Source organism: Heliangelus exortis, chromosome 23, assembly GCF_036169615.1.
Source record: "Heliangelus exortis chromosome 23, bHelExo1.hap1, whole genome shotgun sequence".
Classification (NCBI taxonomy): domain Eukaryota; kingdom Metazoa; phylum Chordata; class Aves; order Apodiformes; family Trochilidae; genus Heliangelus; species Heliangelus exortis.
The window spans coordinates 6400537-6426186 of record NC_092444.1 but is presented as its reverse complement, the minus strand read 5'-3'; the positions used below and the strand labels follow the sequence as shown (position 1 = coordinate 6426186).

Sequence of the window (25650 nt, the reverse complement as noted above, 5' to 3'; positions counted from 1 at the left end):
TAGTGAGCAGTGTCAGGATGCCAGGAATATTTCTTTTCACAACTATGAGCTGAGAGTATCCAGTGACAGTGGTCAGATGTTGCAGCAGGGGCCTGGGAGCAAAAATGACTTGAAAGCAGGGTCTTTGAACTAACAACATGCATTACAAAACTGATGAATGGTCTCTGCCTCAAAAAGTCATTCAGTGTGATCAAATGATGGTATCCTACATCCAGCATAATAGCCCTTCCCTGGAGTTTGCCATGTGAGGGTTTCAGTCTTAGCTGAACTCTGGAGTAGAAGCCCTCTGCCTCTCGGTGAGGGCTGGCAACCTTTCTGCTTATTAGCCCCAGAGGGAAAGGGAAAAAAAGTCCATTGGGTAAGAAAGCTCTGATAATAGAGCAATTGTCAGGCAGGCCTTAGAGAGCAGAGAACAGAGTCTTTTAAAAGAATATTGCTGACAAGTGGACTTTGTCATCCAGAAAGCACTTGAGATTCACCATAAACTGCTGAGAAAAATGCTCCTTTTTCTTAGGGGGGGAATCAGAGTGGGGGGCATGAGAGAAGGTCAAGGAAAAGTCTGTTCCCAGTAAGTACACAGAGCACTGTTGAGCCCGGCCTTACTGGGCAGCTGCTACTGGGTGGCTGTCAACAGCCTGACCCTTGGACCCTCTTATCCCAGGAGCTGCACCTCCTGGCAGAGTGTGGCACCCAAGTATCCAGAAGGGAGGGTGCCTGGGGCTGGGCAGGGACAGCCAGGGGCTCCATGTCCCCAAGGAGGAGGTGAGCTGCCAGACCTGCAGGTGCCTTTGGTAAGAAACAGCCCCTGCTCGGGGTGTAATAACCCAAATGTCCCTTGCTACTCCACACCCTGAGGACAGGCAGTGGTGTGGTGGTTTGTCACCTACAACCTGATGGGAGGACGATGCCAAATAATCGTGTAACCTGCAGTAACCTTGGCCAGGAGGAACGGGTGATCCTGAGAGCCCAGGGGCAAGCACAGAAATACTGCGAATAAACAAAAAAGAAGCAAAAAGTAACTTTTAGTTTGGTTACTTCTTCCCCCCTGTTAAGCCCTGGAATTCGGGATGACGGCCGGGAGGTGGGCAGAGCTCCCCCCGACCCGAGCTGTGGGGGTACCTGCACCCAGCCATCCCCACCCGGTGCTGGGCCCGGCCCCGGCACCTCCGCCCGCCCCCGGCTCTGGGGAGAGGGGCTGGCCCGGCCCGGTCCCTCCCCAGTCCCGCCCCGGTCCCGCCCGTCCCGTCGCTCCTCCCTGGGCTCTGCGAGGCGCGGGTAGGTGCGGGGTGCGGGGCCGGGCCGGACCGGGCCGGGCCCAAGGAGGGACCCCCAGGAGCCAGCGGGTCCTGGGGACTGCGGAGCCCCGAGCAGAGCCCCGAGCAGAGCCCGGCCCCTCCGCTGCCCCCTCCCCCGGCCCAGCCCAGGCGGTCCCGGTGCCGGGAAGCGGCTGCCCGGCGACGGGTGAGTGAGTAGCCGAGGGTCGGTCCTTCCACCGCCCCGGCCCGGCGTCGGGGTGCGGAGTTGGGGTGCTGGTGGCGGGGTTGGGGTGCGCGTCCCCGGGGTGCATCCCGCCACGTCCCCGCAGCTTCCCGGGGCTGGGAGCCCTGGAGGTGTGTGCTGGTGGGGACCCAGAACCCTGCCCCTGGGCTGCTGGGGCTGCAAAGGACCAGCAGGGGGGCTTCGGGGCCCTCGGTGTCCCCCGAGCCCCGGGGGATGTTGTAGCACCCAGTGCCTCCGACATCGGGCGTGCCCGTTCCGTGTTATTGGGGCTGGTGCTTAGGACAGGCTCTGCCCCCTCCCTGGAAGTGTTCAAGGCCAGGCTGGATGAGGCTCGGAGCAACCTGATCTAGTGGGAGGTGTCCCTGCCGCAGGTTAGGACTGGGTGAGATTTACAAGTCCCTCCCAACTCACACCAGTCTGGGATTCTGTGATTCATCCTCAGGCAGAACAGGGTTCAGAGTCAAATGTGGTGCTTTCCTCACCTGCAGGACATTTGGCAAAGCTCTGGCCCAGAGGCATGTGTCCCTCCTCTGAGGACAGGAAAATTACCAGCACCTTGATCAGATGAGCTTTTGTTGATGGTCTGGTCTGTTCTGTCCTTCTGCCTGTCACTGATGCAGGTTCAAGTCTGGATTTCTGTTTCCTGGCCTTTGAGAAGGAACAGCTCAGAGGTGGTGATGGTGCCCAACGAGACCTCAGTTGCAATTAAAACATAGTTTTTCCTCAAGTGATGCAACGGGGTGGCTCTGCCTCACTGGGAGGTCATTCCATCTGTCTGTCTGTCTGTCTGTCTTACACAGCTTTCCGTGCCACCGTCATGTCTCGCAGCCCCCCAGGTGGCTCTGTGGATGACAAGACCTTTCTCCTGGAGTACCGATGCCACCCGCTGCAGCCCCCCAGCCCCAAATCCCCCCCTGGCAGGCACAGCTCCACCACCACCACAGCACCCACTTCCCTCCCAGCCATGGGCCCCCTGGCCCAGCCCCGCCGGATCATCCTCAGCACGGAGAGCCCGGCTGCGCTGAAGGTGGGGACCCAGCAGCTGATCCCCAAAAGCCTGGCTGTCTGCACCAAGCCCAAGAACAACCCCACCCGGCACCAAAGCTTCGGGGCAGCGGGACCAAACCGGGAGCCCCTGGGCCCCAACCCAAAGCTGGCAGCTGTCCCCAGAGAGAAGGAGGAGGAGGAGGAGGATGATGGTGGTGGAGGGACTCTGAAACGCAACCTGAGGAACATGTCCTACCGTGCTGCCATGAAGGGCCTGGGCACAGACCTGGAGCCACTGACTGCTGTGCCCTCACTGGAACCTCTGCCAGAGGAGGGCAGTGCCCTGCCTGCCCCCAACCCCAGCAGGAGCAAGGTGGGTTTGTCACCTGGTGGCTCTTGGGCAGGGTTGGGCCCCTGGCTTTCCCTGCAGAGCCCTTTCCCTGCATCTCCTGAAGTTTACAGAGCTGTGTGAGCCTGGAGTGGAGCTGGTAGGGCTTGCTGAGCCTGGGGAAATGATTTGTGCCTTGGGAAGCCAGCGTGTCACCAGCAGATGCTGTAGGTCCCTGAAGAGCCTATAAATAGCTGGCTTGGCTTTGGTGGGGGCTCTGCCTGGCTGCTCCAGGCTCCTGCTTGTCCACATGGCTGCGGGCATGTTTGCAGGGTGGGGTTGGCCCGTGTGTGGCTCCGTGGTGGTGGCTGGACGTGCACAAACATGGGTGAAGCAGGCCTGGGGAGAAGGAGACTTCAGTGCAGGCAAAGTCCAGGTGTAGACAGGCAGATGTGAGGCAGTGGCATAGCTACAAAATGGTTTCAATCGTGACCCCAATAATGTGAGGTGAGAGCTGAGTCACCTCAGGAAGGCAAACAAAAGCTTAGACAAAAAAAAAAATATCAGGCTGAAAGAACAGGGAGGTGTTTGCTGACTGGCTGTGCAGGTAACTTCTCTCCTTCCCTGAAGGAGTGGAATGCTTCCCAGAGCCACAGAAATACTCATTGGATCACATTCTCCTTCCCCTTGCAGAGAACCCTTGGGCGGAGGCGGGTGCAGAAGCATGGTGGCTCCTTCAAGGACCGTGAGTGCTGCTTCCCGAGAGTGCCAGCTCCAGCTTCCCCTCTGCAAAGCAAATCCCTCCAAGTCCCTTTGTCACCTGTACTGCTGCTTGTCCCTAGCCTGGGGCTTTTGCCTCCATTTCCTCATCTGCAAGAGGAGCATTTCAGCCTTGCCTTTCCACTCCCTGGGGTGCAGTCCTGCTGGGGATGCTGCCCTGTTCTCTCCTTCCTTCACTTGCCCCAGGCAAACATGGATGAGCCAGGCACTGGCCACAGGACACGTTCCAGAGCTGCTGGTTCATTGGTGCTGTGCAAAGTCTGACTGTGGCAGGGAGGTGCTGGCCCTCCCTCAGTGGTGTGCGGGCTCTGGGCCAACGGGATGAGACAGTGGTGGGAAGGGAAGAAGCTGTGAGCTGCAGCTGGGAAAGGCTTCGCTGACCTCTTGCCTTCTCCTCTGCAGAGCCCCGGCTGTATCAGGAAATCCGTGAGAGAGGTCTGAACTCTGTCAGCCATGAGTCAGATGAGGATTTGCTGGAGGAATCCATCCCAGAAGAGCCATCCCCTCCGGACACGGGTATCGTGGTGCAGAGCTATCGCCGGGCGCAGGTCACCTGGAGCCAGCTCCCAGAGGTAGGGTCTGCTGGGGTGTCCAAAAGGCCCTGCTCACCCTCACCATGGGGTGCTCCTGCGCTCCTGCCTCCTTGCAGCATGTGTTTCAAAAGCTCTCTGAGCTGCCCAGCAAGCTGTGTCTGTGGGTAATTCTGCAGCACTGCCCTCTGCAATGTGTGGCTGGTCAGGACACAGCGGGTGTGCTGGTGTGGGGGACCCAGCCCGGCCCTGCTGCCCTGGGGGAGAGGAAGCTCCTCCCGTGGTGGGAGATGCAAGGCTGGCCCAGACCCAGGGTGCACTAGAGGGCGTGCAAGGACCGTGTGTCTGCGGCGGTGGCTGCTGCTGATCCCGGGCTCTCTCCCGCAGGTGCTGGAAGCAGGAATCCTGCAGCGGATATCCCCCGAGGAACGCAAGAGGCAGGAGGTGAGAGGCAGGGAAGCAGACACCCTCTTTGGAAGGCACAGCACGGAGATGTTTTTTTCCCTTCCAGTACCTTTTTAATGCCTGTGTGGCCCAAAACCTGCTTTGGTGCAGGGTGGGCAATGCACGAGGTGATAGAAGGAACACTGTGCTGCTGGAGAAAATACATTTCCAATGGTTTTGTGCCAAATAAGATACAGCAAGTTTTAATTAACTGCTTTGTTTACTCACTTTGTGCTGTTCCATTTGCCCCACCTTTTTCAGGCAATGTTTGAGATCATCACCTCAGAGTACTCCTACATGCACAGCCTGAGCATCCTGGTGGGCCACTTCATGAGGTCGGAGGAGCTGAAGGAGACAATGACTCAGATGGAACACCACCACCTCTTCTCCAACATTAGTGACATCCTGACAGTCAGCACCAGGCAAGTGTGGGCCATGTTCCCCATCCCTGCTGCTGGGTTTGCACTGGAGACGTGGGAATCCTGGCTGTGCGGAGCTGGCCCCATGCAGAAGGGATCCAGGACTCTGTCTCCCCTGGGAAAACTGGGGAAAAGTTGCCTTGGGAACACGGTTAAATATGAATTTGTTTGGTTTGTCCAGCCCTAACGAGTCACACAGTGAGGTTAATTAGAGATCCTCTCCTTAGCTTCTTCAGAGACCTGGAGAAGCGGCACCAGGAAAACGTCCTAATTCCCGACATCAGTGACATAGTGGAAGAACATGCCTCCAACCACTTCAGCCCTTACATCAGCTACTGCTCCAATGAAGTCTACCAGCAGAGGACCCTCCAGAAGCTGCTGTGAGTTCTGCTGTGTGCTGAGCAGCTGCTGCTTCCCTGGGGCTGCAGGGAATCAGCAGAGTGGTGCAGAGCACCGGCGCAGCACCATCACTGCACCGCGCTGCCCACGCCTGCAGAGTGGCTGGGAAAGGCTGGGAACAGAGTTAACGGAGCTTTCCTGTCCTGTTCCAGAAACACAAACCCCTTATTTAAAGAAACCCTGAAACAAATTGAAAGGAGAGCAGCCTGCGGGGGCCTGCCAATGATATCATTTCTCATTCTCCCTATGCAGAGAGTGACGCGGCTTCCTCTGCTCTTAGATGTAAGTCACACGGGGTCACTGCTTGGCACCTCGGAAGAGGTGACCACGTTACACCCATCTTTGGGACAGCCCTCTCCTTGTCTTTGGGACAGCCTTCTGCTTGGACTTCCATCCCTCTGGGATGCCTGAGCTTGTGTTCAGATCCAGGGTGATCTGCTGCTTGTGGCAGTCAGATGTGCAGCTTCAAGCTTTGTGAAGGATACTTTGTGTGTCAGGGACATCCAGCTCAGCACCCTGAGGCTCTTCCATGTCCTGTGCTGTGTTTGGGCACCCTGGGAGGGGTGGCACCCCCATCCTGGTTGTCCCAGGAAGGGAAAGCAGGTCTTGCACAAAGCTTCATTGAAATCCAGGACCCAGCTGCTCTAACCAGCAAAGAGCTGGATGTGGGATTGCTGGGGCTGCTCCCAGCCTGTCCTGGGCTGCAGGGGGTGCCTGGTGTGAGGGGTGATGGTGCTGCTCGGGCAGGTGTCTGATGGCAAAGCCCCAGCAGAACCAGATCCCCATCTGGGAGCTCTGTTAAACCTTGCTGTGAGAGCTGCCCCACTGCCAGGCTGAGCACTGGGAATGGCTGGAGCATGTGGCACAGCCTGAAATCCCCAGGAACTGGCTGACACACAGGTCTTTGTCTTGTAGTTTCACTAAAGCATCTTGCCTTGAAATCCTAGACTGTCTGTCAAAAAACAGAAGCATGTTCTGCAGCATATGGAGCTGCCACCAGAGCTCTGAAAGCCATCAGCAAGGTGAGGCCCAGCTTCCAGCTCCCCACCTTCCCTCCTCCAGCACACTGTTCCCTCCAGCTGCTGTTCTGGCCTCCCCTTTTTTCCTTTTTCTCCTCATCTAATTTTTCTTCTTTCCTCTTTGGCCTGTCTTTTGTCCTTCCCTTTGGTATCATCTTCTCCATCACTGCTGCCCCTTCTCAGAACCTCCCTTGAGGTGACAGCCAGCTGTGACACTTGCTGCAGTTTTTGGAGATATAGGCAGAGAGCAGCAAAAAAGCAAAGCCTAGAGGAGTGAAGGAGCAGTGGTCATTCACACAAGGTGATGCACCACGGACATTCTGGCCACCCAAGTGGTGATGGCAGCTCTTCCTTTTGACCCCCTAAAGACCAACTCTTGGTCATGTGCTCAGGCTGCTCCTGGTCCATCCAAAGTCTGGTGGTTTGTCTTCCAGCTGGTTAAGAACTGCAACGAGGGAGCTCGTGCTATGGAGAGGACAGAGCAGATGTACACCCTGCAGAAACAGCTGGAATTTGGAAAGAAGAAGGTGAGGACTTGGAGCAATGGTGGGAAAAAATATAAATCTTCTGGGGTTTGACGTTCGAGTGTTGGGCTTGACCCAGGAATCCTTCCAGGAAGCCCTGACCAGCTGGAGCATGGCAGGGGCCTGGACTTGATTCCAAGCTGTGAGGCAGGTGGTAAGTCAGCCTTTCCTGGTTCCCTTCCAGCCCTTCCCACTGATCTCTGCCTCCCGCTGGCTGCGGAAGCGGGGGGAGCTGTACCTGCTGCTCCCAGAGGAGGCAGGAATCTTCCGACGTGGGGCAGGCAGGCTCTGCCACCTCTTCTTGTTCAACGATGTCCTGATCATCACCAAGAAGAAGAGGTAAGACTGGAGGGGACCCTTCCTACCCCTACACAACAGCGAGGGGGACTGACATCTCACCTTGCTAAGCAGAGGAAGAAATTCTTGAGATTTCCCTGTTTTGAAAAGTTTTACTGAGAAGTTCCTCATTAGCCAGAGGAAAGTGCACCAGGTCCACAGCCCTTGGCCTTGCTCCTGTCCATGGGTGTCCAGCAGGGCCATGTCCCACCCCTGGGCATCAGCTCATGTCCTTGCTGTGGTGGTCACCTCAGTGGCACCCACTGGGCTTCACCAGCCAGGGCTTTGGCCCCAGGAGGCAGCTTCATCCCTGAGGTGCCAGCTGTGTCTTTGCTGCAGTGAGGAGAGCTACACTGTGATGAACTATGCCACACTGGACCAGGTCATGGTGGAGAAGATTGAGAACACAGACCCACCATCCCCTCCTCCTGGGAAGAGTGGGCACCTGCTCCGGGTGGTGATGGAGAAGGACAGCGAGGGGAGGAGGGAGGAGGTTGTGCTGTCAGCAGAGACACTGTGAGTGGTGACACTGATGGGGTTTCACAGGGTAAATGTTCTTGTTTGTGGGTGACATGGGCTTTCCCTCTGCCAGGAGTGACCGTGCCCGCTGGATCACTGCACTGATGCACAGAGGAAAGGAGAAGCCTGACAGCACTCCTAAAGGAGGTACCAACATGCTGGGGGCCATGGGTCAGTCACATGCTGGAGCCTGGGTGTCCACACATGGGGGGGGTTTTACCTGGTTCCTATCCACTCCTGCTGGAGAAGGGGCTGAGGATGCTTCCCAAGTGCTTGGAGGGGGCAAAAGGGGATGGGAGAAGGACTGGAGGAGTGGGCAGCCCCCAGGGGGGAAGAACTGGCTATGCCTGCTCACCTGGTCCCCACTGTCCCCCTCTGCAGATCTGACCCAGGTGGAGATCACCCGTGCCTACCTGGCCAAGCAGGCAGATGAGCTGTCCTTGCAGCAAGCTGATGTGGTCCTGGTGCTGGGAGGTGAGGATGGTAAGTGCCAGCCAGGGGGGAGTGGTGACCAGGGAAAGAGTAAGAGCTTCAGTGAACTGGAATTTTAGCAGTTTTCAGAAGCTTCCAGGAAGCTCCATCCATGCTTGTGGGGTCCATGTCCAGTTGGGCTGGGACCCAACAGATGACAGCCTCATGCTGGCTCCTCAGGAGGGGAAGGTGCCACCAAGCACCCTGGGTAGCCCTGGGTGACCTTCTGTGTTCCTCTGCTAGGCTGGTGCTGGGGTGAGAGGCTGCGGGACGGCGAGCAGGGTTGGTTTCCCCAGGACTGTGCTCGGCAGATCACCAACCGCTCCGCGGTGGAGGGAAACGTCCGCAGGATGGAGCGGCTGCGGGAGGAGACCGACGTGTAGAGACCCAGGGGTGATTCCTCTGCCATGCCTCAGGGTCTCAAGACCTCTGCAGACTGAGCCCATAGCAAGAAGGGAAGGGGGGGATCCTTCCTTTGTGAATTTCATTTGTCCCGAGTCATCGCAGGCAGCGAATCTTATTGTTCAGGACTGCTCTCTGTGACAGCAGCTAATTCATGTCAGCCCTGGCATTTGGGTGCTCCTGGCCAACACTAACATTAATCACAAAGTCACATAATCATCAGACTTGGAAAGGACTTGTAGAGATCATCCAGTCCAACCTCCCTGCTAAAGCAGTATTGTCTAGAGCACACCACACAGGACTGCACCCAGGCAGGTTTAGAATGTCTCCATAAGAGATTCCCCAACCTTTCTGACAGTCTGTTCCAGTGCTTTGTTACTCTCACAATAAAGAAGGTTTTTTTCACATGATTAAATTGAACTTCTTGTGTTCCAGTTGGTGCCCACTGTCCCTTGTCCTGTTGCTGGGCACTACTGAAAAGAGTCCAGTTCCATCCTCTTTACATTTGCCCTTTAGATATTTATAGGCATTAATAAGGTCTCCTCTCAGCCTTCTCCTCTCCAGGCTAAACAGTCCTATCTCTCTCAATCTTTCCTCATAAGATTCTCCAGCCTAATCATCTTTGCTGAATTCTCTCCAGCAGTTCCCTGTCTCTCTTGAGCTGGGGAGCCCAGAATTGAACACAGTTCTCCAGATGTAACCTCAGTAGGGCAGAATGAAGGGGGGAGGATGATCCCCTTGACCTACTGACCACACTCTTCCTAAGGCAGCCCAGGACACCATTGGCCTTCTTGGTCACAAGGGGACAATGCTCATGGATAACTTATTGTCTACCAGGACTCCAAGATCCTTCTCCTCAGGGCTGTTTTCCAGCAGGTCAGCCTTTGACCTATACCAATGGATGGGGTGGTTCCACCCCAGGTGTAGGGCCTTACATCTGCCCTTCTTCAACCTCTTTAGGTTCCTCTCTGCCCATCTCTCCAGCCTGTCCAGGCCACACTGGACGGCACCACAGCTCTCTGGTGTGTCACACAGGAGCCTTGCCCGGCTCCTGGGACAGTTTTAGGGTGCCAAACCTGTGTCTCACACTCCCTGATGGTCCTAACCCAACTCAGAGCTCAACCAAAAAACAGGAGAAGCTCCGCCATGTGCCCGCCCTCCCTCACGGCTCTCACCAAACGCCCGCCCTGCAGCCCGACCGCCGGCTGGCAAAATGTCCCCACCAGAGCTCCAGCTGGGAAGCTACGTCAGTCCTGGTGGACACACAGCTTTGGGACACCATAGCTTTCTGCCAGGGGGACACCATTTCTCCATGACCGAGCCCCGCGGCCTCCCCACACACCGTGCTGAGGGAGCCGCCATCTCACACCTCACCGCCCTCCTTGCCCGCCACGTGCGCTCCTCGGCCCAAAATGGCGGAGGGCGTGGTGCCGGCTCAAAAAGCCCCCAGAAGAGCCCTTTTCCACCCATTTTCATGGAGATCCCCTTCCCCAGGGTGGATTTACCAACCCTGCAGTTGTTCTGTGGGCCCCTTTGGTGCGTTCACACCTCGTTCACGCCCGCCTCAGGGCGTTGCCTGTGCCCGCACCGCCTCAGCACCCCCCCACGAACTGCCCCTCAACCCCCGCTTCAAACCCCCCCAAAACCAACCTCTCCCCGACGCTTTTCACCGCCATCCCCTTCTCCAGGGCGGACTTACCGACACCGGGGCTGCTCTCCGCGGCGAGAGACCTGGAGCGACCCTGGAGAGGCGTCAGGAAGCAGCCGGGGCGGGGGTGGCCCCGCTGCAAACTGCGGCTGCTCCGCGGGGCTCCCGGGACAGCGCGTGTGGGTGTGGGGGGAGCAGAGCTGAACCCTGAGCTTCAGGGGCTCAATCTCTACGTTGGGCTTAACCACGGGTTTTTGTTGGGTTTTTTTTCCCTCTTTCTTCCTGCCCGCCCACCTCTTCCCCCGCAATTATTCCCCCGCTAACGCCTCTTATGGGAGGGTCCCTGGGTGTCACCTGTTCTGGAGCTCCGCATCAGGTGGCCCCGAGGTTGTCCCCACCACGAGCTCTACCAAAGCTTCCTTCTGGTGGCAGCATTGCTCCACACACACACACCCACACCCACACACCTACACACACCTTCTACACACACCCACACACCTTCTACACACCCACACACCTTTTACACACACACACACACACACACACACACACACCTTCTACACACCCACACACCCCCCTCCTACACACACACACACACCCACACACCTTTTACACACACACACACACCTTCTACACACGCCCACACACACCCCTCCTACACACACACCCCCCCACACCTCCTCCAAACACAACACCCACACAGCTCCTCCACACCCCTCCTCCTGAACACCTGCCTGAAATCACCACCAGCCGCAGCACATTGCTGGAGTAATCGACTGAGGCTTTTTGGTTCATTTCTTGCAACTGTGGAAGAATTAAAATTTTGCATCAGTGCTAAATTAGAGGAGGTTATTTAAAAAAAAAAAAAAAAAAAGCGACGCCAGGTAAAAACAGGCAGCAAAGAAACTGTATTAAGAAATAGGAACAGGAAAAATAATCATGGTATAAAAAAATATAAGTACAGAGTTGCTGCAGTCCCATGCTCAGACTGTTTGCTCCAAGCAGCTGCCAGGAACCATGGAGACTTTTGTAATGGGACAGGATGGATCTGTCCTGGTGTGCCATAGGAGGCTGTGCCACATTCCCATGTTTTTCTGGAGCAGGGCCATTGGGTCCTTTGGACCTCTGTCCCTGGCCATGTGGCGGCTGCCTGGAGAATCAGCAGCAAGGCTGGCAGGGGGGGTCAGGGGCATTTGGCACACAGACAAACTCTTCCTACTCCCTGGTTATCAACCATACAACACACAACCTTAATTACACCATTTTGGTCCTTCCCTACATACTTACATTAATATTTTTTCTTCACAATAATGATATCTAAGGCAAAAAAAATACTGTTAAGGAAGAAATAAAATAAGAAAAGAATTAGCAAAAAAAATATTACAAGTTATATACAGATTAAAATAAATTTCATCAGGAAAAGAAACAATTCTTTTTATTATTTTCAGTTGGCCTCTGTAGGAATAATTTAAAAGGCCAAGTGCCAGGGCTGTGCTGCATGTTCTTCTGACATGGTCAGCTCTCAAGCTCTGTTTCCACCAGAGATTTGTGCAAATATATGCTGGGCCCTGGCTGGGCTTTGCCTTGACCCACTGCTGAACCTCCTGGCTGTTCCTCCAGCTCCTTCCCAGCTCCTGGGCTCAACTGGGGTGGAAAATCAATGCAGGGTCCATGACTGGGGCCTGAACACTTGAACAGGGGTTTGCATTTACCAGACCATGCAAGAGCTTTGCGTCTATCCACCCAGTATTTTTTATTATTACACCTAATTTAGGCTTGGTTTTCAGTGGAGCCAATGAGATATTCAGCTCCAGTGGGCTGAGATGCTACTGGTGTGAAAAACCAGCTCGTGGTGACCTGCAAAGCTTGTGGGGAAAGCAGCCTGCACCCTGAGCAAGGAGGGTGCTGTGGACATCAGCCATGGGCACTGTGCAGAGGGGCTGGGGTAAGCACTACAGCTGCTGTACAGTAAAAAACCCAAGACATTGGAAATTCAAAGTAAAAAAAAAGAAAAAAAGTTCAAGTGAGGTGGTAGTTCCACAGGAGAGCTGGGCATGCTCAGCCTTCGGTTCTGACAACACCACTGTACAGCTTCCCATAAATATTGTTGCATAAATACCTCTTTTTGGCCATAATTTCAGCCCAGCACCCAAAAGATGAAGGCCAGCAATTTGCCACAAGCCATCAAAGTCTCTTCACTTCTGACCTGCCCCTCCTGCTACCCAGCTGAGAGTGAGCACCAGTGCTGGTGTCCGTGTCCAGCTGCCATGGTGAGCCAGGGATGCTCCATGCTCCAGCCTCGCTCAGACAGCTCCAAAAGCACCAGCTTTGTCAGAAAATGCTACCAGCCCATGTGTCTTGTAAACAGGTCCCTTAAATAGGTTGTTTGGCTTCTTCAGGTGCTGCTTGGTGGCACCAAAGGAGCTCCAGTGGCCGCAGGACTTAGTGCTCGACCTGGAGTGGAGGTGAGAGGTGCTCGGCTGAGGGCAGATGAGGTGGATGGCCTGCAAAGAGATCAGACTGTCCTGCAAAGCCATCACACTGTCCTGCAAAGCCATCAGACCATCCTGCAAAGCCATCAGACCGTCCTGCAAAGCCATCACACTGTCCTGCAAAGCCATCAGACCATCCTGCAAAGCCACCAGACTGTCCTGCCACCTGTCACCCAGCACCCACCAATACCAGCAGGTTCACTCAGGGTTTGGGCAGAAATAATGTGGGTTTTTTCCACCATGGTGGGTGCAGGTGATGGCTTTGTTCCCATGGGCTCTGGTGTCCTGGCGTTGCCATGGGCACAGTTGGGGTTAGGCTGCTCAGCAGATTTATTTCCCAGCACTGTCACTCTGTACTGTCCCTCGTGGCTGGGGTGGCAGTGGACAAATGGCACCAAATGAGGGCCTTGGGAAGAAGCTGGTGCTGCCCCACCTTACTGCTTTCAGCTGACATTACCATTACCAAACCAAACCATCCAGAGCCTGAGCATGGGTCCCCCAGCACCCCTCCCAGCAGCTTTGGACTCCCTCCCAAGGGACTCACTTGCCCACAGGTTACCTTCCCGGCAGGTGGGTCCCACGTGGCCGTTCAGACAGAGGCACTGACCATTCCGAGGGTTGCAGTAGGAGGTGCTGGGGGGACACTGGCAGCTCAGGCTGCAGTCTGGGCCATACTGGGTGGGTCGGCAGTCTGGAGAGGGGCAGAGAGGCACCGGGGCTCAGCTGGTCCCCACAGGGCAGCAGGCAGAGCTTGCAGAGGAGGTTCCTTGCAAAATGAAGCTTCTTGTCTCACTCCCCACCCCAGCCCATTCTCCAGTCCTGGGATTCAGGACACCAGAGCATCTCCAGACCAACAAGATGTTCCTTCAGCATCTGAATCTCAGCCTTTTAATGCTGGTGATCTAAACATGCTGGAGGCTGGGGGTGCATCTGCATTCAGATCTGAGTACAAGGAGCAGCTGATGAGGGGGCTGCCACTGCTCAGACACCCTCTTGGAGGGGACACAAACCACAAAGCCCCTGCCATGAGAATTCCACCCAACAAGAGGGGCTCGGCATCCATTTCAGGACTAAGCTTCTAGTCTACCTCTTGCACCTTTCTCACCTTCCCAAACTCACCTGAGCCACACTTGGGGCCAGTTTTCCCCGGGGGACACCGGCAGTGCCCCGTGGCCGGGTCGCAGGACGCGTTGCCGACGCAGTCACAGAGCTGCTGGCACCCCTCGCCGTAGGTTCCTTCCTCACAGCCTGGTTGGAGAGGTGAGATACGGCACAGGCACTACCAGAGGGTGCCTCGGGGGCCCACCCATGTCTAGGGGAGCAGGAGGAGGAGGTGGGTACCTGTCTGGCAGCGCTCTCCACGGAGCCCAGCAGGACAGCGGCAGCGGCCAGTGGCCGGGTCACAGCCCGCTCCGTGCTCACAGTCGCAGTGCTCCCGGCAGCCGGCTCCATGGAATCCCGGGGGACAACCTGGGACAAGCCAAGCAGAGAGCTCCCTGAGCATGGGTGGGCTGGGCTGTAAACTCCTCAGCAAAGCCTCCAGCAGTGAGAAGCAGTGAAGCCTTCCTTGTGTGCCTCCAGCTGCAGAGCAGTCCCGGGGGCAGAGCACAGCGGCTCAGCTCCCAAAGTGTTGCAATTCCAAAGCAGCTCAACTCTGAAGTGTTTCAGCTCCGAAATAATCTCCTCAGCTGCCCAACCCTGAGCTGCACAGTGGATTGGCACCTCTGTATGCCGTGGTCTCATGCAGAGGACAGGAATTACCTTCTCTACATCTACTTCTGCTACCTGGGCAGGTTCATTGGCCACACCAGAAAAAGGAAGAGCCCATCGGTGCACAGTGTGCAGAGGGTCACACCGTTGTCCTATGGTCCTGTTCTATGGAGGAGCTTCAGAAAACCACTCCCCACAAGCAAAGCCAAAGGTGTTCCAGCTGCCACAACTCACTGTGCTCGCAGAGGGCCCCGTAGTGTCCCTTGGAGCAGCGGCAGGCGCCAGTCCCCGGGTCACAGGTGGCATTGTGCAGGCAGGCACAGCGGAGCTGGCAGTTGGCACCGTACCTTCCCGGGGGGCATTCTGCAGGGAAGATGGAGTGATGGAGCTGCTCAGCAGCTGGAGAGCCAGCCCTAGCCCAGCTCCTGTGCTTTAGACAGCCCTGGTGTGAGAAGGCAGAACAGGCACAACTGGGGCAGCAGAAACTGGACCCAGTGTGAAACCAACTGTGCCAGCCCCACAGGTCCTGGGCTGGTGCAGGACAGTGCATCCAAGCCACGTTTACCTAATTCACAGGATTTGCCCATCCAGCCAGGAGCACACGCACAGGAGCCGTCGGCAGCATCACACAGCCCTCCATTGTGGCAGGAGCAGGTCTGCTGGCAGCTCACCCCGTACCGGTGCTTCTCACAGCCTGTGGGACAAGGGCAGGGGGCAGTGGGCACAGGGACCACGGCAGGTTCAGGCAGGAGCACCAAAATGCAAGCAAAAGATTCAGGGCAAGGAAATCGGTTCCTGCTCAGGACCTTTTCTAGCCCATTACCCAAACCTCAACCCAGCATCACCCTGCAGCTGATATTTACCCTGCTGGCAGGCGGGACCCATTCTCCCTGGAGGGCAAACACAGTCTCCAGTGACAGGGTGACAGGTAGCGTTGTCCCCACAGGAGCAGATCTGTGCACAATCCTTGCCATAGTGACCAGCAGGACATCCTAGTGAGAGGGAGACCATGAGCTGCCTTGGTCATGCCAAAGCTGGTGACATCTGAAGGCTCAAAAGGACAAACTTGTCAATGGGACATGAGCAAAGCCACGGGGAGGCAAGAGGAGCCTGCAGTCCCAGGTGGCACTTCAGAACATGCTCCAGTGGGCATGGTGGTTTTTTCTGGGTTGATAGTTGGACTCAATGATCATAGAAGTGTTTTCCAACTGTGACACTTCTGTGACAAGGAGCTCTCCCTGCTGAGGGTCACAGTGCAGGACATGGTCACCGCAATGCTCCACATCTCCTGCAGGGCCAACAACCCATCTGGGCACAGGTTTGGCACCAACCACCATTCCCTTCTTGCTGTGGAACGTCCTGCAAGCTTGTGTCCCCCCAGCTGTCCCCAGCACTCACCCACACTGCAGTCAGCACCGATGTACCCAGCTGGGCAGTGGCACATCCCGGTGGCACTGTCACACAGGCCCCCGTTCCTGCACTCACAGGGTCTCTGGCAGTTGTGGCCATACCACCCAGGGGAGCACTCTGTGGGGAAATGGAAACAAGGGCTTCAGCGTCTGGAAAGAGGAGAATAAGGTCCCAGGGGCTGCCTGATTTTGCAGGAGGCAAAAAACAACCCCCAGGAAGCACTCTTAAGTGGTCTCAACAACGCCAAGGAGCTTCGGACTGCTAAGAATGTCCCTGCTGATAATAGAGCTGGTGATTATCCCACTATTCAAAAGGAAAATGGCAAAAAAACCCCATCCTGAGTGTGAACAATGTTTTGTTTACATCAGCTTCTTGTAAACTCCTCACTGAGAGCCAGCACAGAGGGCAGAACCTCTGCTTTGTGAGGAGATGGTTCAGTACCAGCACCAGTACCCCAGCCCTCCCAGCACCGTGCCCTGGGGACACAGAGCAACCTTGGGCTCTGCATGGGTCTGTGAAGGAGAAGGGAAGCAGCATGGACTCACCCAGCTGGCAGGTGGGGCCATGGAAGCCAGGGGCACAGACACATGCCCCAGTGACAGGGTGACACTCCTGGGTGGCTCCGGCACACTGGCAGATCTGGCTGCAGCCCTCGCCGAAGGTCCCGGGCAGGCAGGCTGGCAGGAGAAAGGGCACCCAGGTGACTCAGATTCCCTCAGCATTTACTATCCCACCCCTCTTTGCAAGACTTTTTTTTTTTTTTTTTTCCCTCCTTTATATTTTAAGCCAGGCTTCAGGAAGCCTTTTATTACAGCAAAAGTTCTCTGCCACCCGAAAAGCAAAGGGAGCCACACGCAAAGGGTTCCTTGACTCCAGCAGAGACCTGGATTGAAAAGAAAACTGAGGACTTAGAGGCATTAGGTGCCTTTTGCAACCCTGGCCCTGCCTGCCCCTGGATTCCTGCAAGCTTCCATTCCCCCCAGCCATGGTACATGCACCCCTGTCCCCTGGGTAAGGAATGTGCTCACATGCCTCTGTCTCTTCCAGACTTGCTCATACCCACAGGAGCTCGTTTTAATACTGATTTATTGCTAATCCCCTGGATAAATTCTGGGCTCTGGTTTCCCACTTGGCTCCTTGCACTTTGCTAACACTCTGCGGGCATGCACCCAGCTGCCAGAATGTGAGCTGCTCCTTGGCACAGCTCGTTCTTGGCGGGGCTTTTTCTTGTTTTTCCTTTCGGTTTTTTTGGTTGTTTTTTGGGTTTTTTTGTTTCCTTTTTTCCTCCTCTCTATTTTACGCAGCAACTGCTTGACCCATCACGCTCCCAGAGCCTCTCAGCAGGTCTCTAAGAGGATCACTCCCTCCTCCCTACGTTTTTCACATCCGGAGCCGGTGAGTCCCGGGGGGCAGCCGCACTGCCCGGTGACATGGTGACAGGGCACTCCCAGGGGACAGTCACAGCGCCTGGCACAGTCCTTCCCGAACGAACCCGGCAGGCATGCTGTGGGAAAACAAGCAAGGAGATAAAAGTGTCCACTTTAATGCCCAAAACCTCTGACAGCTCCCGGCCTCGGTGCCAGCCGGGCAGCATTTCTTGCAGCCACCCAAAAGCCACTTTTTCAGGCTGTCACCTCCTCAGGACGCTTTGCCACAACTTGTAGCTCTTATTAAAAGCCATTTTTCTCCCGATGGGACAAGGGACCTGTCTCACCTTTCTCGCAGCGCCGGCCCCTCCAGCCCCGGGGACAATCGCAGGCACCAGTAACGTGGTGGCAGGAGACGTTGTCCCCACAGTCACAGGGCTCCTCACAGCGTGCCCCGAACAGCCCCTCGGGGCAAGCTTCAGAGATGCAAACACAGGAGAGACAAAAAGTTACACAGAGCCGATGATGTGGGTCTGTTCCAGTCCAGTTGCTTCCCATTGTTTATGTCCCTTTCATTCCTGCCAAGGCAGAGTGGGGCTGTGGCAGGGCTGGTGGCTCCTGCCAGCCCACAAAGGTATCACTGCTGGGGCAAGCAGTGCAGAACCCAGAACATGCAGTACCAGAACCAGGCAGCAGTCAGCACTACAGGCACAAGATCTACGAACCTCATTGTCACTTCTGCTTCATGAATGAATTCAATAAAAAAACCCAAAACCTGTAAGTCCCTGCACCACTCTCCAAACAGGTCACTTGTCCCTGCGAGGAGCAAAGAAAGATGAACTCCTGCTCCTCTTCAAATAAATGGCATTTTGCAAAACGCAAATGCAGAATGCAAAAAGCAAAATACAAAAATGGCATTTTGCTTTCACCACACAGGCAGTGGGGTGAGAGGCAAAGGGGTTGCTGCCCTGCCTCATATCCCTGCTTGGAGCCTGCTGCGCTGAAACCCAAATTTTGTGTCTTTGGCTTAAAAATGTCCCCCTCCCCTCCTTGTACAGTGCCAGGTCAGGCCCCCCCCATACCCCACTTACGGTTCTGGCAGTTCTGGCCCGTCCAGCCGGGCTGGCAGAGGCAGTGCCCGGTGCGGGGGTCACAGAGCCCCCCGTGCTGGCACTGGCAGCGCTGCCGGCAGCCGGCCCCGTGCTCACCTGGGGCACACTCTGCAGGGAGGCACAGAGTGAAACACCCCCAGACACCCACCCCGTGAAACAAACACCCCCAGACACCCACCCCGTGAAACAAACACCCCCAGACACCCACCCCGTGAAACAAACACCCCCAGGCACCCACCCCGTGAAACAAACACCCCCAGACACCCACCCCGTGAAACAAACACCCCCAGGCACCCACCCTGTGAAACAAACACCCCCAGACGCCCGCGCTGTGAAACAAACACCCCCGGGGACCTCCCTGTAAGCACCACCACCACCTCCACCCCTCACTCATGGGTGCACCTCCAGTGCTGAGCATGCCATCGCCAGCCTTCGGGGGAAAACAAGTCCAAAACGGGACAGCCACTGACAGTCACTCACCCAGCTCACAGGCCAAGCCTGTCCAGCCCACCGGGCAGGCACAGAGCCCCGTGACAGGGTCACAGGTGCCACCGTTCTGGCAGAGGCAGCGCTGCAGGCAGCTCTCTCCGTAGAAGCCCACCGGGCAGGCTGCAGGAAAAGCAAAGCAAACACCCCCGTGAGAGCACAGCTCCAGAGGCAACCACCCCCTCTGGCAGCCTGGCAGAGACAGAGCTGGGTGGATTGGTGTGAAACAAAAGCCACTGTCCCTCCCAGTGCAAGTCAGCACACTTCTGGTGCTCTTGGAGAAGGGAAGCTCCGGGCTCCTCTCTGTGAATGAACCTGGAAGCGCTGCACGGATAATTACAGTCTGGCCCTGCTGCCTCAGCTTTCTGTGGTGGCTGCCCCATTAAAAACTCCCCCCCTCCCCCTGGCAAAATGGCCTTTTTCAGGCAGCCTGGGTTAGGAAGTGCCCATCAGGTGTGTTACCTTCCTGGCAGGTGGGTCCCGTCCAGCCAGGCGCACACAGACATCGGCCGCTGACGTGGTGGCAGGAGGCAGCGTTGGAGCAGCTGCAGGTCTGGCTGCAGTCCTGGCCGTACCTGTTCTCCTGGCAGGCTTCGTGGGAGCAGAAGCAGGCATGACTGTTAGGTAGTGGGGGTGGAGGGCATCAGCCAGACTCCTGCTGACCACCCCAACCCAATGGGGCTAGGAGAGGAACCCACAGTGGTTCGTGGCTGCTTTGGGGGGGCTGGGGAAGGCTGTACTCTACAGGTGGCTGACCTCCAAACAGTCACACAGGACACTGCTGGCCTCAATGTCACATCATTTCATCTCTTTGGAAACTATTCTGTGGTATGCCCAAACCCTTGTTACGTTCCACAACAAATGACTCAGCCAGATCCCCTCCAGTCCCTCTCCAAAACCAAATACTCCTCTGCAGCACACAACCAACTTCCACACAGAGAAATCACACGTGGCAAACAGAAACCAAAACCTCTGGCCTTGCTCCATCCCATCCCATCCCATCCCATCCCATCCCATCCCATCCCATCCCCTCATCCCATCCCCAGCTGCTGAGGGTGTATCCCAGGACACCCAACACCCACCCTGGCTGCAGCGGGGACCATCCCAGCCTGGGGGACAGTGGCACTGGCCAGTGATGTGGTCACAGTGGGCACCATTCAGGCAGTCACAGGCTTCCCGGCACTCCAGACCATAAAATCCCTCAGGACAGGCTGCAAAATACAAAAGATAAATCCCCACAAAATGTCTAGAGAAAGCAAGCTGGAAATCTCCCACCAAGAGGAGAGGTGCCTCTTGGTGGCCCTTTTTGCTGCCATTAAGCTGCAGCACTGTGACAGCAGCCTGCTAATGGCTCTGCCCCAGCAGGGCAGCAGAATATGGGCTGCCTGTCCTTGTCCTTTGTGGGCTCTGAAGGACAGGAAAATGCATCAAAAGAGCAATGGCTTCCCTTGGAGATGCTGCTCCAAGGCCCTGTGTGTAACATGTGTACACACATGGCCACCACAGCAGCCAAATTGACTCCTCGCTCACATTTTATCAGTTGGTTTTCTTTTTTTTCCTAGACCTTTTCCCTTCAGAATTAAAACCAGAGGCCCAGCAGCTTGCAGTCACACTGTTTTCCCCATCTCCATTCCAAGGGATTCTCTTTGGTACGAGATAGTAAGGTCAGACAAGGTCAGCCCCTGACAGGGAGCTGGTGCAGGAACTCACCGTGCTCACAGAAGGTTCCTCGCCAGCCCGGGCTGCAGGTACAGGCCCCACTGACATGGTCACAGGCAGCCCCGTTTTCACACTGACACTGGTGCTGACAGCTCAGCCCAAACCATCCCTCCGGGCACTCTGGTGAGCAGAAGAAAGGAACCTGAGGAACCTGCTGTCCTCTCCCGGCATCCGCAGGGAGCTGAGGCAGGAGCTCAGGCTTTGAAGAGAAATAAAATCATTTGGGAGACGCTTTTTCACAAGGACCTGTGGGGTCTGTACCCCCCAGCAGCACTCACTCTGGTGGCAGTGGCTCCCGGTGTAGCCGGGCTGGCAGAGGCACCGTCCCGTCTCGGCGCTGCAGCCCCCGCTGCTGCCGCTGCAGTTGCAGGGATGGGCACAGTCGGGACCCCAGCGCCCGGCGTCACAGGCTGGAACAGAGAGGGGGGATCAGCCCCCAGCACCCTGCCCTGCTCCCCTGGGGAGCATCAGGCAGGCACAGTGCTGCTGTCTCCGTGGGGGTCACTCTGTCCATCACAACTTGGGCAGGAGGACAAAGACGTCCTCTGAAAAGGCAGTGAGGAGGGGATGTGAGGGTGTGTTTGGTGGGGATGTGCTCTGCAAGAGCAGAAAGAAAAGGCACCAGCAGGGCAGAGAAACCTGAAGGATTCCAGAGGGAGATATTTCTGGCAGAGGCACTACACAAAGGTGACAGTGACACCAGTGACAGGGCAGCTTTGCCAGGACAGTGTCTGTGGGGAGCGGTGGGTAGCAGGGAGCAGGTCCCGTACCTCTCTGGCAGTTGTAGCCTGTCCAGCCCGGCGGGCAGCTGCACGTCCCCGTCACAGGATGGCAATGTCCCTCGTTGCCACAGCTGCAGCTCTCCTGGCAGTCTGGGCCAAACCAGCCAGGTGGACATGCTGCCAACACAGACCCAGAGCCCTGGAGAACGGCCACGGTGACACCGCGGTGACGGCTTCTGTCCCCAGCGGGGTCTGCGGAGCCACCGTGGGCACCAAGCTGCCTGGATGTGTGTGGTGCTCAGCGAGGAACTAAACCTCCCTTTCTGCTGCTGCAGAAGTCACCACTCTAAAGACAGGACTAGAGGGACATCCAGGGAAGGACCCAGCCCCAAAAGCACTCGCCCTGCTGAGCGTGGCAGTGCCTGGCCAGGAGCAGATGCTCTGCTGGCTGGAGCAGGTTCTCCAGGTCAATAAATATTCCTTATTTCCACTGGGGATGTTGAGGCACAAAGGCCCCAGCATCAGAGCACTCACCATCCTGGCAGAGGTGGCCGGTGTAGCCAGGGGGACACAGGCAGGCTCCGGTGACAGGGTCACAGCTGGCATTGTTGGCACACTGGGGACAGATCTCCTGGCAGCCCAGACCCCAGCGACCATCAGGGCAAGCTGGAGCATGGGCAGAGAGAGAGGACACAGAGGCATGGGGATCAGAACCGAGGTGTCAGGGGGGAAATTCTGATTTCTGGGGCAGGGCAGTGGGTCCCCAAGGACTAGGTTGCTCTGTGAGCCCTCTGTAAGTGCTACCTTGATTTCACTCCATTTCTTTAATGTTAATTTTGGATTCACATCATCCAGTGGGGAGCTACGAGGGCTCCTTGCTTGGAAATGGTGCTGCTGGCAAAGGGTCAGTCAGCATCCCCAGCTTTTAGTTCCTAAGAGGAAGCCAGGGGCTAAGAACTGTGGAGAAATCCTTATTTAACTGCTCCTAAGTGTCTCTAGGGCCTGGAGAGAAGTCAGTTCAAAATATATGGTAAGCACTGTGCAAGTGTGGGTTTCTTTCTCAAACTATCAGGAGCAGGACACCTACATATGATTAATATCTTCCAGCTGCTGTAATAGCTTCTAATCACGTACAAGTTTTCAGTTTAAAATTCTCTAGTTTTTCATCAGTTAAAGAGTAATACGGCAAAGAGAATTAAAAATACATATCAGTAAAGAAAGACTCCTGTCCTATGTTAGTAAAGGACTGCAACAACTGCATATTCATGTTTTTCCCTGGGTATGCTCTTTGCTCATACTCCACTCAGCTTCAACACCAGACTAAGCCAGCTGAGGTTACTGTGGAAGACTTACCATCAAACCCTGCATTTTTTTTTTTTCCCCCTCATTTTCCAAGCAGAGGACTCTAGTTGCACTAGATACCTTTAAAGCTAATTTTAGCAAGAAGAAAAACATCAGCTACAGGCCTAAATCCCTACCTCTGTGCCCTTGCTGCTGCTGGCTCCTCACCTTGGCCGCAGCGGTGGCCGGTCCAGCCCGGGGGGCAGCGGCACTGCCCGGAGCTCGGGTCACAGGGTGCTCCACCACAGGAGCAGAACTGCTGGCAGCCAGCTCCAAACCTCCCCTCCGGACACTCTGCAATGAAAACAGTCTGTGAAAACTGCCCCCCAAAAACAGCTGGTGGAAAAAACCTGTCCCAGCCCTTCCACTGCCATCCCTTGACTTTCAGAAGATGCTGAGAGGGTTGTGGCTGCCCTGGATGAGTCCTTCCAGAGGCTGGATGCTGGGTTTTTAGGAAGCAGTGATGCTTACAGCAGGTACATGGATGGAAAGTGATAAGGAAGGAGCATCCCCATTCAGAGGAGGAGCCAGTGCTTCCCTTTTGCTCTGCTCTGGGTGCTGTGGGTAGGACAGATGCCACAGTTTGCTCTCTGTACCCAGTGACACAACCCAGCAGTGACAGTCTGCAGAGGGAAGGGCTCAGACCTGGAGATCATGAAATCCTACTCCAGTCTACACAAGCTCAGTGCTCACAGCCCTTTTTACTCACTGAAGTCAACGTCTCATGAGTCTTGGTAAGGCAGATGCAAACACACCAGCAGCCACAAATCGTGGAGGAAAAGCACACCAGCACGGAGATTTCTAGTGACACACTGGAGATTTTGTTATTCCTCCTCTTTGCTAATTGATGGCAGATGTTTTCTCTTCACCCTTTAATAATTTCCAGATCCAAACAACAGCCAAGAGCCTACTATTTCTATACAAATATTTGTGTTATTTCCTGTGACTCTCCCCTACAGGCTTAGGCTCCTTTCTTATTCTTTTTAAAAATATCCCAACCGAACACGGCCGGGCTGCCGCGGCGCCGCGTGGCTCTGCAGGCAGCAGTGTCCCCCCACGAGGAGGTCCAGGGGTGACAGGACCCCTGCCAGGGGACACAGCCCCTGACACAGCTGCTCCCTCCTCCTCCTCCTGGGGCTGATGAGCTCTGTTAGCACTTGCTGGCACTGGAACTTTTTGTGGCAATCTGGACTTTTTGCTCTGGCCACCAGACCAAAGCCACCAGTCGTGGTGTTGTGCAAGACAATCATGTGCTAGCAGCACAGTCAGATTAACAGCTAGAAATTCTGGGGTGGGTGTGGATGGAATGCTTGGTGAAACCCAATTTGGGGTAGAAATTCCCGGGATGCTTGAATCATGAATTGGATGCTGACCACTAGGAGCCTCCTCATGCAGCATCTCTTCTCTTTGCAGTGTGTGGACTTCAGGAGTCCAACCTTCTGCATTTGCTGTTAATTCCAGCTGGCTGAGCAGGAAACAGCCTCACAAGAGGGGAAGTTTGTCCCTTCTGTAGCTGATAAGCTCTGTGCCTGGCAGAAGTTACCTTCCAAGGACCGTGTTCAGGGTTTATAATCATCACCTCATGCCAATGACTCCTTGCCTTTAGGTTCACTCAAAACACCTTTGTTTGGGGAAATTCAAACTCTCTGACACCCCAGCTACCACCCAGCTACCACCCAGCACCTTGAGAGCTGTGCCCTCAGGACCCGAGTTCCATACAGAGCTGGGCAGGAGTTACCATACTGCCAACTCTTTCTGTGAAGAGCAGGGAGCTGCTCCAGGAAGTTCATACAGAGGCAGAAGTTTAAATCCTAGTGTAAATTATATCTTCATTCTATAAATGAAATATAAAATTTTCTTTTCCACTTGCAGATCAAATAGATCTTCAACATGGAAGAGAAAATAGAGCAGAAAATACCATATCAATCTGCTGAGCATCGACTGCCTGGAAGAATAAAGACTTCAAAGAGGGGAGAAAGATAACCAAGTATCTACCACTTCCATCTACACAAACAAGATGCCCACAGCAGGATAAAGTGAGACCTGTGGCCATTTCAGCTTTTTACCCAGAGCAGGACAGGGTGTTCTGACAGAGCACAGGAGTCCTGGGAGGCTTTTCCTGGTGCTCTGTGTGCGTGAGGCGTGGTGAGCTCCAGGCAGGCTGGGAGCTGCCCTACCTTGGTCACAGTTGTCCCCGTGGTAGCCCTGGGGACACTCCTTCTGGCACCGTCCAGTGACGTGGTCGCAGGGTACGTGGGGAGAGCAGCTACACCTCTCCTTACACCCATCGCCGAAGTAGCCAGGCTCACAGTCTGCTCACAGCCGGAGGGGAAAGGAACAACACCTCGAGTTACTCCACTGCCAGCTCCAACAGACAGGCTGGGGAGGGTGGGAAGGGAGGTCAGGGGGAGGTTGTGGGGCAGAAGGGATGGATGGGTGCCCTGTGGCCACTCACCCTCCTCGCAGCGCTTGCCACGGTAGCCGGGTTTGCAGCGGCAGGAGCCGTCCCTGCTGTCACAGTCCTGGGTGTTCTGCTGCAGGCAGCTGCACTCCTCTGAGCAGCCAGCACCAAACACCCACCTGGGACAGGCTGGAGGCAGAGGGGACAGTCACACACACACCACAACCCCCCCCCCAGGGACAAACACTTTGCCACCCAGCCCTGTCCCTTCCCAGGATTGGTACCCAGAAAGGCTGTGGTTGCAGAATAACACAAGATTTATAAATATGGGGTAAAAAAGGTGAGGAGGAGCATACTCAGGGACAAACAGTTTGCCCTGGCCCTGGTCCTTCCCAGGTTTGGTACCCAGAAAGTCTGTGGTTGCAGAATAATACAAGGTTTATAAATATGGGGTAAAAAAGGTGAGGAGGAGCATACTCAGGGACAAAGAACAGACACGTTGCCACCCAGCCCTGGCCCTTCCCAGGATTGGTACCCAGAAAGGCTGTGGTTGCAGAATAATACAAGATTTATAAATATGGGGT

The 25650-nt window shown here is 55.6% G+C and overlaps 2 protein-coding genes across 6 annotated transcripts in view; one reads left to right on the top strand and one right to left on the bottom strand.

The window, feature by feature from the left end:
- The first annotated feature begins 1265 nt into the window (after positions 1–1265).
- Positions 1266–9065, top strand: ARHGEF16 (Rho guanine nucleotide exchange factor 16). 2 transcript variants are annotated; one of them, XM_071766752.1, is made up of 15 exons: positions 1266–1461; positions 2301–2860; positions 3509–3560; positions 3998–4167; positions 4513–4569; positions 4831–4991; positions 5216–5368; positions 5540–5669; positions 6335–6409; positions 6841–6933; positions 7115–7269; positions 7606–7782; positions 7859–7932; positions 8167–8268; positions 8500–9065. In XM_071766752.1, exons 2-15 carry the CDS (start codon positions 2318–2320, stop codon positions 8637–8639), a joined length of 2082 nt encoding a protein of 693 aa, XP_071622853.1. In that variant the 5' UTR covers positions 1266–1461; positions 2301–2317; the 3' UTR covers positions 8640–9065. The 2 variants fall into 2 exon arrangements, with proteins under 2 accessions (XP_071622853.1, XP_071622852.1); XM_071766751.1 differs by lacking the exon at positions 1266–1461 and having other exon boundaries at positions 2116–2860.
- Positions 9066–11191: 2126 nt separating this feature from the next.
- Positions 11192–25650, bottom strand: part of MEGF6 (multiple EGF like domains 6) — a 75367-nt gene continuing 60908 nt past the window's right edge. For 2 of the 4 annotated variants that reach the window (XM_071766750.1, XM_071766749.1), the window contains exons 13-34: positions 25121–25255; positions 24843–24977; positions 22834–22959; positions 21859–21990; positions 21373–21501; positions 20881–21012; positions 20594–20722; positions 19966–20094; positions 19346–19474; positions 18878–19006; positions 18377–18505; positions 17633–17761; positions 17294–17422; positions 16464–16595; positions 15907–16035; positions 15372–15500; positions 15074–15202; positions 14743–14871; positions 14140–14268; positions 13918–14046; positions 13358–13489; positions 11192–12810 (exon numbers count right to left, since the gene is read on the bottom strand). In XM_071766750.1, the coding sequence (XP_071622851.1) occupies positions 12749–12810; positions 13358–13489; positions 13918–14046; positions 14140–14268; positions 14743–14871; positions 15074–15202; positions 15372–15500; positions 15907–16035; positions 16464–16595; positions 17294–17422; positions 17633–17761; positions 18377–18505; positions 18878–19006; positions 19346–19474; positions 19966–20094; positions 20594–20722; positions 20881–21012; positions 21373–21501; positions 21859–21990; positions 22834–22959; positions 24843–24977; positions 25121–25255 (2792 nt within the window). In that variant the 3' untranslated portion in view covers positions 11192–12748. Of the gene's footprint in view, positions 12832–13357; positions 13490–13917; positions 14047–14139; positions 14269–14742; positions 14872–15073; positions 15203–15371; positions 15501–15906; positions 16036–16463; positions 16596–17293; positions 17423–17632; positions 17762–18376; positions 18506–18877; positions 19007–19345; positions 19475–19965; positions 20095–20593; positions 20723–20880; positions 21013–21372; positions 21502–21858; positions 21991–22833; positions 22960–24842; positions 24978–25120; positions 25256–25650 lie in introns of all 4 variants that reach the window. The other 2 variants (XM_071766748.1, XM_071766746.1) reach the window with 2 other exon arrangements.